A 12,775-nucleotide genomic window follows, 5' to 3' on the forward strand; every position below is an offset into this window, starting at 1 on the left:
TCAGCACCACATATAAATAAAAGAATAAAAATAAAGATCTATCAACATCTAAAAAATATTTAAATAAAAAATAAATAAATAAATAGGTCTAGGGATGTAGCTCAGTACTAGTGCACCCTGGGTTCAATCCTTAGTCCAAAAAAGTTTTTTTTTTTTTTTTTTTTAATAATGAAGGGATTGAAAGACCTGTAGAAACTGCACCATTTGAGACATCACTAGCCAATGGTAAGTGTTTTAATTTAGGTTACAAAATTGCCTTGGTTTGTTACTTCTATTTAATTAGATGTTCTGATTTGAATTGCTTTAATAGTGTCCTTTCAAAAGATTTAGAAATCAAAGTTCTTCTAATTTGTATTGGAAAACTTTGCCGAGATGAATTCTAGTAATCCAATATTTTTTTCCAGTAGTCACATGACCATGGCATAAAAATATAAGCCTTACAGGTTACATAAGTCTTACAGCTTTTAATAAGTCTGTTACTGCCAGTTCAGTTTTTTCAAGTTACACTGATAAAAATTATGCAAATTTTCATGTTTAAATGATAATTAATATCTTTAAAGGTCTTCTAAAGGTATAGGCTGTACTACAGTAGATCAAATATATACATACGATGAAAAAAAGTTTTTTTTACATGAAGAAAAATTTTGAAGAAAACAAGTCTGGTAAATAAGAAATGAGATAAACTGGGCTCTATAATATACACCTGAAGTTTGAGCCATTTTGGAGGTTAAGGCAGTTTAAACACAGAAGTGTGAGGCCAGCCTGGGCAATAGAGTGAAGCCCTCATCTCAGAAAAAAAAAGTTAATTTAACAGTATTGTACAAAGCATGTATACAGAAGGAATATAAAATGTTAAAAATTAATCAGAAATATTAAATTTCACAAAATTATATCTTTCCTGTAAATTTTCATTAAATTGGCCTCAAATCACTCTGGAACTATGCCTTTATATTTCATCTTTGATAATTTTTCCAGTGTCTTCTATTGTCATTATATTTACATGTCCTGTTTTATTTATTTAATATTGAAGTGCTAGGAATTGAACTTGGTGCCACTATACCACTGAGCTACATTCCCCATCCTTTTATTTTCTAATTACTTATTTTAGTTTTTACATGGAGACAGGCTGGCCTGGAACTTAGAATTCTCCTGCCTCAGCCTTCCAAGTCTCTGGAATATTAGGTGTATGCCACTGAGCCTGGTTGTCCTACTTCATTTTGAATTAACTTTGGTATCTTTGTTCCTAGAATTTTGTTTATAAAGTCGATCAGAGATGGTCTTATCATTCCCTGTATTTCCTTGAAAAGATTACATTTTCTTGAGTAAGCTTTCCAGAGGTGTCTCCCTTGTTTCTATCTTGGCCACTCATTTTTCATTGACCAGTTTGGTTCTTTTCTTTCCTGAAGTTTTCAAGACACTGATCTGCTTTCATTGAGCTTGCATCCTAGTTAGGCAAACAACTATTTGGCAGCAAAAGGCAAAATTCTCAGTCCTCTTATACACCCAACTCCCCATAATTTTAGAAATTCTTTGGGGGTAATTTTTAAATCTTCAGTTTTAAAATTTCACTTCAAATTATCATTTTTTGAATGTCCTTTTAAAATCTCTTGTTTAATTTCTAATTCACCATCAGAAAACTGTCATTGCTGGGAGAGGTTTCGTCCTAGAGAATTCGACAGTCGCTCCTGCTCGTTTGCCTTGGGTTTCATTTACCAAACTAAATTCCTACCTCAAAGGATTATATTGACTCTTCTGGTTTTGAATTGTGTCATTGGTCAGATTGCTGGGACTCAAGAACCCGCGAAAACTGGCAAAGCCCCTTTGGACTTGGAAGTTGCCCGGGATCCTGCTGTCAGCCCTGCCCGTCCCGATCCTGCTCTCGCGAGACTTGGGAACCGGAAGCTGATCTTACTGCCAGAGTCAAACGCGGCGGCGGCTCTGTTCTTGTTGGCGGGAGCGGAGCGGAGCGCGGCTCGGAGTTGCGCGCAGTCGGACCCCGGCCGCAGGTGGTCTCGGACTGTGTTCCCGGTGCTCAGCGTCCCGGGCCGGCAGGATGCGGGTGGCCGTGGCCGGCTGCTGCCACGGCGAGCTGGACAAGATCTATGAGACGCTGGCGCTGGCCGAGCGGCGTGGCCCGGGGCCCGTGGACCTTCTTCTGTGCTGTGGCGACTTCCAGGCGGTGCGCAACGAGGCCGATCTGCGCTGCATGGCTGTGCCGCCCAAGTACCGCCACATGCAGACCTTCTACAGGTGAGGGGCGCGGCCCGGGCCTCCGACCCCGCGGGGCGGAGCGCGTGACCCGCCAGCAGTGGGCAGAGACCCAGGACTGGGTTCGAATCCCCTGCGGTCCTGACTAGCTGTCTCCTGTCGTACCCATCTTTGTTCACCCCAGGACCTGGCGCTTAGGAAATGTCACTTTCCTTTTTTCTATACATCTGTCTGTTCTGTTTCACAGGGATCGTGCTTGAGGGGAAAACTTGGAGGAAGAAGTCAACAGGTTTAGATATCTTGTACTTGATAGGACTCTGGAATGAGTTCATTTAATGATCCAGGAGTTTTTACTGTACGCTGCTATGTGCTAGTACCGGTTTTAGAAGCTTGAGTTATAGCCATGAACCCGACATAGTTCTTGACCTTATTGATTCTGCGCTGGCTTGAAATTTGCTCTTCATTCCTAAGGACAAGGATGGATATCTGGGGTCCTTTACGAAGGACTTTTTTTGATGAGCTCAAGTTTTTCCTTCCAAACTTATTTTGCTTTTCTGTTATGCCTGTTTTGGTAATTGACAGCTCTACTTTTCTGTTCTAGGTATTACTCTGGAGAGAAAAAGGCCCCAGTTCTTACAGTCTTCATTGGGGGAAACCATGAAGCCTCAAATCATTTGCAAGAGTTACCCTATGGTGGCTGGGTGGCACCAAACATTTATTATTTAGGTATGTGTTCGTGTATAAGTTTTTAGTTTGATGGATTGGAAGAGCCTGTCAGGATTTTGAGGTGTATAGTGTTTGAATAGTTAATCATGAAAATTCAGTTAAAATAATTACTAAATGGTTAATCATAAAAATATGTCCTTGCTTCATCTAATGTTTTAAGAGATAGTTAATAAGACTGCAGATACCTTACACTATTAATATCCTTGTTGTTATTATTATTATTATTATTATTATTATTACTGTTTGCAGAACTGGGGATTGAACCCAGCCAGTGGTGCTCTACCACTGAGCTAAATCCCAGCCCATTTTATTTTTTATTTTGACACAGGGTCTCCACAAGTTGCCTAACCTGCCCTTGAGCTAGCAGTCCTCATGCCTCAGCTTCCTGAGTAGCTGGGATTACAGGCATATACCACCATGCCAGGCTTACTCTTCTTATTAAATGTTTAAAAAATCATAAACTTTTTGTAATGGAAGTTGTTAAACATACACAAAAATAGAGAGTAGTATATTGATCTCTGTTCTTGTTAATCATCTTCAGCAACTACTATGGAGCTGGGCATATAGCTCAGTGGATAGAGTGCTTGCCTTGCAAGCACAAGGCCCTGGGTTCAATCCCCAGCACTGCCCAAAAAAAAAAAAAACCACACACTATTATGCTGCTATCCTTGTCTTCAACCTGCATTCCTCTAAACTTTTTTGTGGAGTAAGATTGGATTATTTTAGAGCAAATTGCAGCTATTAGATTATTTCATATGTAAATACTTAAGTACATATTATATTCTTAATATATAAGGATTTTTAAAAACACCACAACTAGGTCCATTATTTTACCTAACTAAAGTAACATAATTCCTTATTATTGCCTTGTTCACGCTCAGATCTCCCTGCATATCTCAAAGAGGTCTGCTTTACCATTGGTTTGTTCAAGTAGGATCCAAACAAGTTCCACACATTTCATTTGGTTTTCTTAACTCAGAAGTCTATTAGACTATGATGTTCCTCCTTTCTTTCTCTCCCTATCCCCCTTTTTCATGAAACCATTTATTTGTTGAATAAAAGGGCACATTTGTTCTATAGCATTTCCTGCATTCTAGATTTGACTGATTGGATTCCTTGTGATATCATTTAAAATTTTTCTATAACCCTCTGTCTTTTCTATAATCTGCATTTAGATTTATCTACTTGATTAGATTCAGTTTCAGTTTTAGTTCCTTTAAACTTTGCAGTCTTTTCTTCTCTTTAAGTGCATGTTTTTTCCTAGGACCATTTACTGGTTTTCTAATGATAAATTAAGAACTTCAGAAATTTAATTTCTCTACATCATTACTGATTGACTGTCTTTTGACAACTGCACTATTGCAAAAAGGTGAAATTGTTAGATGATGATCAATCAGAAATGAAATGTAAAACTGCAGATTCTTTTACCTGTTGACTTGCAGATATATAATGTATAAATCCATTATACAACATTTTTCCTTATGTTTCCCTACCACCTCACACTTATGTTCAGTTAGATACCAAATTATGTCAGTTCCCTTTTAACACTCTACGTTTATCCTGTCCAGAATCAACTTAGTCTCTTGGCTATTTTACTTCTAGGCCTTCTCACCCTAGTCTTACCTTATATATTGTTGACCATGTAAGAAAAGTAACCTCATCATGGCACTTTATATCAAATAATTTTAGGACTGTGTGGAATTCCAAGCCTCTAACTTATTTATTCTTAGTAAAGAGATTGTTTTTGTCTATAGTAACTTTTTAATTGTGTCATTTTTCAGGTTTGGCTGGCGTGGTAAAATACCGAGGTGTAAGGATTGGTGGAATCTCCGGTATCTTTAAATCTCATGACTATCGGAAAGGTATTGCTGTTTTGGGGAAATTATTTTTAAGTTTTAAAACTCACATGCCCCAGAGTAACAAGCAAATTATATAGTTTGACTTATTCATAACAATTTTTTCTGTGAGTGACTTTATTCTTTTTATTATAAAATGTTTTATACACATGAAGATATAGACAACACTATCATTTCTGTGTATCCACCATCTAGTTTGACATGTATTTACCATTTTTAACTTTGATTTTTAAAAAATAAAACAATACAGATAGAACTAAAGTTCATTGTTTTCCCATCCTCTGTTTTTACTCCTTTCCTTCCTTCCTCTCCTTGCCAGTAAGTTACTATTCTCAATTTGGTAATTTATCATTCACTTTATCCTTTTATAGCATTGCTGCACATATAAGAATTTTAAACAATGTATTATATAGTGTGTTTTAAACTTTGTATAAATGTATCTTATTGCTGGTAGCTTCTGCAGGTTCTTCTTTGTTTAACATGTTTTTGAAGTCCATATTGATACATGTAACTCTAATCTGTTCATTGGTGTATAATATCTCATTGTGTAAATATACCACAAGTTACCATTCATTCCACTATGTTTGAATGAGTTAGACCTTGATTTTTAAAGTTAGAGAAATAGGTTGGATTCATATTGATTTCACAAATTTCTTGAATTCAGTTGTCAGTTAAAACTTATATCCTCAGTGTAGATGTCAAATCACAAATCTGTTCCCTACCCCTCTCTTATCCATGATTCTGAACCATTGATATGGATGTACAAAAATAGGCTGTCTGCTTGTGGCACATTCGAGCGCGAATTGAAACCAGTTTTGGGAATACAACTGTAATAAAAATTATTTCTCTTTACTTCAAGGTCATTTTGAGTACCCCCCTTACAACCCATCTACAATAAGAAGTATTTATCACGTGAGAAATATTGAAGTCTATAAATTAAAACAGGTATGTCAAAAGTATAACATTGAAAAGATTGAAAAAAATTTAAAGTAATTTTGTTCCAAAATGTATTTTGATTATATTGGTATACTGCTTCTGAGAACAATTGATTCAATATTTAAAAAATGTGATTTTCAAATTGCTTTCAGGAGGTTCATAGATGAACAGTTTTTTTGTTTTTTTTTTTTTTAATGCTTAAGAATTTATTTTGGTAGGTAAATGTTACAAAACATTTAATTCCTGATTTCAGATGTTATACTTAGGATAACCCTAAGAATATATATTGAACTCAAGTGATACTTTGAAGAAAAAGTTAAACATTTTATATGCTAGTAATTAAATAATGGTATCAAAGAGAATATAATGGGAAAAAAGATGAGGATGTGGGGAAGTTGTGAAGATGTATCAAAACATTGGTTTAATGGGAGAGTGCATGAAACTAGGTTTTTGTTTGAGAACCTACTATGTGGCTGAGGCTGGGCTGAGCAGTTTTCATATATGGTATTTTGTGTAATCTCAGCTCAAATCCTGTGAGGCAGATCTTATTGTAACTCCCTCACTTTAAGGATGAGAAGCCAGGGCTCAGAAAGGTGAGTACCTGCCAGGACCTCCCAGGTGGTCCAGTAGGAGCACCTGCCTGACTGCTCAGGCCCCTTCCCCTTTCCTAGAGCCTCCGCAGGGTCATAAGATTGCTTGCTGGCCTTTCTTTTATGAGGTATTCAATACAGTTCCCTTGGGTGGCTTTTCCCTTCCACCTGTCCAAATCCTGTCAGTCCTTTAAGACTCAACTTAGATATCATTTCCCAATTGTGACTTGTAGTTTAGAGTCATTACCCTTCTCTGAAGTTTCACTGTGCCTCTTGTCCATACTAGTTATTCAGTGGATAGTCATGTGTGGCTTACATTTTATATTGTTTTGGCCAGTTATTTAGGTTGTTTTAATTTATTAGTTTTCCAAGAATTTGTTACAGATTACTTGAAGGTGCTGGGATAAGTTAAGTATGCATTGTGTTTTGTGTCCTCCACATGAAGATACCAACTGGCCACTTTGTATATTAAATATTAATTTTTATAGTCAATAGAGAGTTTTTGTGTATGCTATACGAACCCATTAGATCCCCCCGCCCTCTGTGATCCTGCATGCTAGAGAAGTGCTCTACTGCTGAGCTACTTCCATATTCTCCCTTCTGGTAAATCTTTGGGTTTACTATATCAATTATGTTAGTGTGTTCTGAGTCTTCAGAATCATCATTTCTTTACCAAGGAGAAAAGAACTCTGGTTATTATATATTTTAGATGCAGACTTCAGCTGATTGACAGTCTAATCAAAGTGTGCCTCTGTTACTCTGCCTTACCACAGAAAATAGGGTAATTTCAGAGGCAGAGAAAAAAACTGCTCCGCTTTGCCTAGATGAATGAGGAGCCTCATTTTTTTTTTTTTTTTAAATTTCCTTAAATAAACTGTCTCTAGAATGAATTACACAGAACTCTAGATATTTAAGTGCATGAGTGGTTGTGTGCTGCTGGAGAGAAGGGAGGAGGAGATTATTTTTAGTTAATCTGTCTTTAAGAGTTTTCTTTTTTTCTTTCTGTTTTTAAAGCTGAAGCAGCCTATAGATATATTCTTATCTCATGACTGGCCAAGAAGTATTTATCATTATGGAAATAAGAAGCAACTTCTTAAGATGAAATCTTTTTTCCGACAAGAAGTGGAAAATAACACATTAGGAAGTCCCGCTGCTTCGGAGCTTTTAGAGCACCTGAAACCTACTTACTGGTTTTCTGCACACCTTCATGTGAAATTTGCAGCCTTGATGCAGCATCAGGTAGAAATCCAAATATGTATTCCTTCCTTTAGCAAATACTTATTGAATATGAAATAGGTACTGTTGGCACAATTGTAGTTAAAGAAATGAAAGGTAATTCATCTCTCGTGAGTAGCTCAATACAAAATGTGGGGAAGAGAAAAGCAAGCAATTACAAAACAGTGTAAGTTTGGTTACAGAGTGCTAACATGCTGTGGGAGTGATGGTATGGGGATGTGGCAGAGCCGAAGAGAGAGAGAAGGTTTCCAAAGGCTGAGCTGAGTCTTGGAAGTTCTAAGGGTATGGCATTTGGGGAACTGCAGCTAGCCCCTGTGGCTGAGGCATAGGGACAGATGAAACTGGAACAAAAAAATCTTAACTGCCTTCTGGGCCAGGCTCCTGAGTTGGGGTTTAAAGCAGAAGTTGATGTGGAAGCAATGAAACCGCATGCGTTTTAGACAGATTTCTTTGGCAGCAGTTTTGTAGATGGATTGGAGTCATATGAAATGGGAAGTACAGGAGTCTCTTATAGCAAAAGAGAGGGTTCTGCCTAAGACAGAGAGTACAGAGATTGAAGCAGGGTCTAGAGAGACTTTGGAAGCAGAATCATCAGGGTATGGTGACAGAGAGGAGAGAGTCTAAGATGATTCCTTGAGTTCTCTTTGGGTAATTACATAGATGATGTTTGATGGAAAGTAGAGAATAAATACTTACAATTAGTCTTTTAAGTCTTGTATGGAATTTTCAGGACTCTTTAATGCACTAATGGGCATTGCCTTTCTCAAGAGTGGAATGCGATGTGTAGTGGTTCCTAAACTTACTTTGTCAAATACTTTTTTGTGTTAGAAGTATACTTTCACAATGTTCCTAAAATGTGGTTTCATCTGAAAACATTCATAAGGCTGCTTTTCTTGTGGACTTATTGTTCTCACAATAATTTTCTTAAGTAATACTAAAATTCTTAGACTACTAGAAATACATAATATTACCTCCCGATTTCACTGGGAGAAGGGCAAAGGTTAATTCTTCCACTTTCATTTGTGCCACTGCCTCTCAGTGATCACAGTTATTTAAAAGTTCAAGTCACCCATTTATGTCTCTTTTCTTTTCCACATTGTGCTACTCTCTTCTGCCTCTTAGGGCTCGCAGCACTCTTGACTCTTGGATTTTTATTGAAGCATCTGATGTGCTGCTTTCCCCACTCCATCTTCTGTTGTCTGCCTCAGGATGTACATCTCTGCATTAATGCTACGTTAGATCCTTTTTTATTTGTTCCTCAGCCTCCTCTGACTTTGCTTTTCTGTTTTAGCCCCTTCACCAACACCAAAGATTGCTTTTCCTTAGAACTGCTTTACAGCCAAGATCTGCGTGCAATCTCTGCTTCTCCACCCTTTTCAGTACCTCCTTAGAAAAGAATTGGTACTTGGTCCTCAGCAGGATATACAATAACTTACTTTCTTTTTTCTTTTTCTTTTTTTTTTTAACCTCCAAGTCCCTTGTTTCAGTGAGTCACTTCTGTACTGCTTCCAGTATGATATTCATGATTGTGGTTTCTGTCCCGTTTCCTTTTATTAGTTCACTTTTGAAAATAATAGCTTCATTGGAGTATAATTTACATATGAAATGTTAACACTTTTAAATGCATAATTTAGTGATTTTAAGTAAATTTCCAGAGTTCTGCAGATATGTAACAAAGTTTTTGAAGCTGTCCATTGCCCCAAAAGACTCTGTGCCTATTTGTAGTCAATCCTTATTCTTATCCTCGGCCCCAGGCAACCACCAATTCAATTGCCTCTTCTAGACAGTTCAAATAAATGAAACCTAGAATAAATAGACTTCGGCATCTGTTTTTTCCCCTGGCTTGTTTTTTTGAGTCATTCACGTAGCATGTATCAATATTGCATTCCTATTTAGTGCTCAATATTTTATTTTGTGGATATATTACATCTACCTTTGGTAGTTTTAGTTCTGCCAGTTTACTTCACACTCTTCAGTTACCTTTTATCTTTGTAGTTTATCTTTGATTTATGTCTTGTAAGCTTTCATTTGACACGAATATCATCATCAGTTTTTGCTTTGAAATTTGTAAGGAAAGTGAATCCCAGAGAATTTAAGCACCTTGCCCACCTTTGCACAAGTAGATATAGAACTTTTTTTGGAAAAGTAACAGTCATTCTTTTGACACACAACTAAGGCATGTGGCCTGTGCAATAAAGATTATCTCTTCTGTTCAGTGTATGAATGACTTGTGATGTTTTGACATTTTTTCTTAAATCATGGTTCATATTGTCTAGGCCGCGGATAAAGGACAGACAGCCAAAGCAACCAAATTTTTAGCCTTGGACAAATGCTTACCGCACAGAGACTTTCTTCAGGTAAAAAGAAAATGAAATAACTTTACAATATAGTTTTACTCTTCCAGTAGTTAAAAACATATTTTTAATTTTCCTTTCAGAATTTATTTGTGCTCTTTGTAATTTAGAGAATCAGAGAATTCTTAATAGAATTAGGGATTGAACCCGGGGTGCTTTACCACTGAACTACATTCCCAGCACTTTCCCCCATCCCATCTTTTTAAAATTTCGAGACAGGGTATACCTAAGATGCACAGGCTGGCCTCAAACTTGTAGTACTCTGCCAATTGTGCACCATCAACCCTGGCATATTCTAAGAATCTTTGAGGCTATTTAAGTTACATTGATGTTTTAAAATTAAATGATTGATTTACAATTGTTTTAAATTCCCTTTTAATTTTCTTAAGTAATAATAAATTCTTAAGACTATTAGAAATATATGATATTACCTAAAGTTATCAATTTCTTCCTGTAGGTCTTAGAAATAGAACATGACCCCAGTGCTCCTGATTACTTGGAGTATGATATTGAATGGCTCACTATTCTCAAGGCTACTAACAATCTTATTAATGTGACTGGGAACCTGTGGAATATGCCTGAGAATAATGGCCTGCATACAAAGTAAGTCTAACCTCTTTAGGACTTCCTTCTCCGTGTGTACAATTTTGTCTCTCCCAACTCTGTTTTTTTGTTCGGTGTTTCGGGGAGTGAGTTTGGTCTATAGAAAGAAGGACGGGGGCAGGGTAAGAGTGTTTCCTATAATCTGGGCATTTGGCAAACCTATCAATTGCCTGCCCAGTGACTTGACACATCTTTCGGGCACAACACTTACCCGAGGTTCCCAACTTGGGACTGACTGGATGACTGCAGCCTTTGGCTCCAGCAGACACTGGTGATGAGGCCCCACCTTTGTTTTTAGTCAAGGGAATTTTTGTTGATTGAGTGTAAGAACAATCCAAGATTGACTGACTGTTATAGTCTAGAAAACTACAAGTTTTCCATCTAAGGAAGACGAGCAAATGAACCATTGAACATCAACCCAAGTAAATTTGTAAGTGGAAAGTGTGGATAAAACTATAATGAAGTGAAGATTTGGTTCACACATTAAAATAATAACTTTTATTTACAAATAAAATTTGTACAAATTAAGGATTTTTTTTTTTCCTAGGAGCTGTTTGTTATTTCTAAGTGGTCCTTTGCTAACTAAACTATAATTTTACTACACGGACTTTGATAGATTTTCACTTTTATTCTTGTAGTTGAAGTCCATAGTTAGGTTCATCATTTCTTGAGTGAAGTTGATAAAATGTAAAAATCTGTTGTTCTGACTTTTATAGGTGGGATTATAGTGCAACAGAAGAAGCTATGAAGGAAGTATTGGAAAAACTGAATCATGACCTCAGAGTTCCATGTAACTTTAGTGTAACAGCTGCTTGTTATGACCCTACCAAGCCACAGACTCAAATGCAGCTGGTTCATAGGATCAACCCTCAGACTACTGAGTTTTGTGCCCAGCTCGGCATCACAGACATTAATGTCAGCCTTCAGAAGGCCAAGGAAGAGCATCATTTGTGTGGTGAATATGAAGAACAGGATGATGTGGAGAGTAATAACTCTGGAGAGGACCGGAGTGAATACAATACAGACACATCTGCTCTATCGTCTATCAATCCAGATGAAATAATGTTAGATGAAGAGGAGGAGGATGAAGATAATATTATAACTGCACATAGTGACATGAACACACCATCCATAGAACCCTCTTTGAATCAAGCTTCTGACTTTTCTGCAAGCTTCTCTGATGTCAGGATCTTGCCGGGTTCCATGATTGTATCTTCTGATGATACATCAGGTTCACCAACTAGTAGAGAAGGGAAACTTGGTGAGGCTGTGGAGGTGGAGAATGAGAAGGACTTAACTGAGGTGCCATCAAAGAGACTGAGTGATGAACATGAACCTGAACAAAGAAAGAAAATTAAGAGGAGGAATCAAGAAATCTATGCTGCAGTAGATGATGATGATGATGATGATGATGATGATGTGGCATAAGACAATTTACTTAGTATTACATGTAGATATGTAATTTTTGAGACCCTATTTTTAGAGTTGGATTTTTGACTCAAGACTTTGTAATAATGAAGTTACATAAGAGAATTTTAGTTAGATATCGACTTTGTCTTAAGGCCTTTGTATGTTTCAAATATAAACATATTAAAGTTTCATATATTCACTTGATCGACTACCTTATTTTGAAGACATGTCATTCACTTCCATTTTTCTGTCAAACACTTATTATACATGTACTTTGTGCCAAGTACTCTTCTACAAGATGGAGCTATTAAGATGAATGATATAGGAATTTTGGCCTTCAAGGAGTTATTACTATAAATGTTTTGGTGTGTAAATTGTGGCATATATATTTATATTTTGTTTTACAAAGTTATGTCATTATTGTATATATAATTATATATGTTTTTCAGTTATTATAGTTTTCCCTTAGGGTCAGCTCTTAGTGTCTATTAAATATAAATTGAAATTGAAGATGGTAGGTAAGATTTCAGAAAATAAATTATAAATACTGAACATTGGTAAACAAAATATTACACGTAATTGCTGAAATTAATATCCTATTGATGCTTATATTTTATCTTTAGCTTTAATTTTTATTAACTATAGTAACTCTATGGTCATTTTTGGCATAGTTCAGCTTAGTGTTAATTATAAATAAGAGCTAAGTTCACAAATGCTGTCCTTCATTCTGCGTGACAGATTGCTAGTGTTAAAGTATTTTTTGAAGATCCATGTGGAAAATCTATACCTCTCTGGATATAATGCCTGGGCCATATGAGGAGATTGTCACCCTAGCCTTTGGATAAAGAATCTTGGG

At 36.6% G+C, this 12,775-nt stretch overlaps 1 protein-coding gene across 1 annotated transcript; it reads left to right on the top strand.

The window, feature by feature from the left end:
- The first annotated feature begins 1,908 nt into the window (after window positions 1–1,908).
- Window positions 1,909–12,395, top strand: Dbr1 (debranching RNA lariats 1). The gene is made up of 8 exons (XM_047564485.1): window positions 1,909–2,250; window positions 2,810–2,934; window positions 4,716–4,796; window positions 5,650–5,735; window positions 7,331–7,555; window positions 9,829–9,909; window positions 10,364–10,509; window positions 11,226–12,395. Exons 1-8 carry the CDS (start codon window positions 2,054–2,056, stop codon window positions 11,935–11,937), a joined length of 1,653 nt encoding a protein of 550 aa, XP_047420441.1. The 5' UTR covers window positions 1,909–2,053; the 3' UTR covers window positions 11,938–12,395.
- Window positions 12,396–12,775: the final 380 nt, after the last annotated feature.

This window comes from Sciurus carolinensis, chromosome 9 (assembly GCF_902686445.1).
Source record: "Sciurus carolinensis chromosome 9, mSciCar1.2, whole genome shotgun sequence".
Classification (NCBI taxonomy): Eukaryota; Metazoa; Chordata; class Mammalia; order Rodentia; family Sciuridae; genus Sciurus; species Sciurus carolinensis.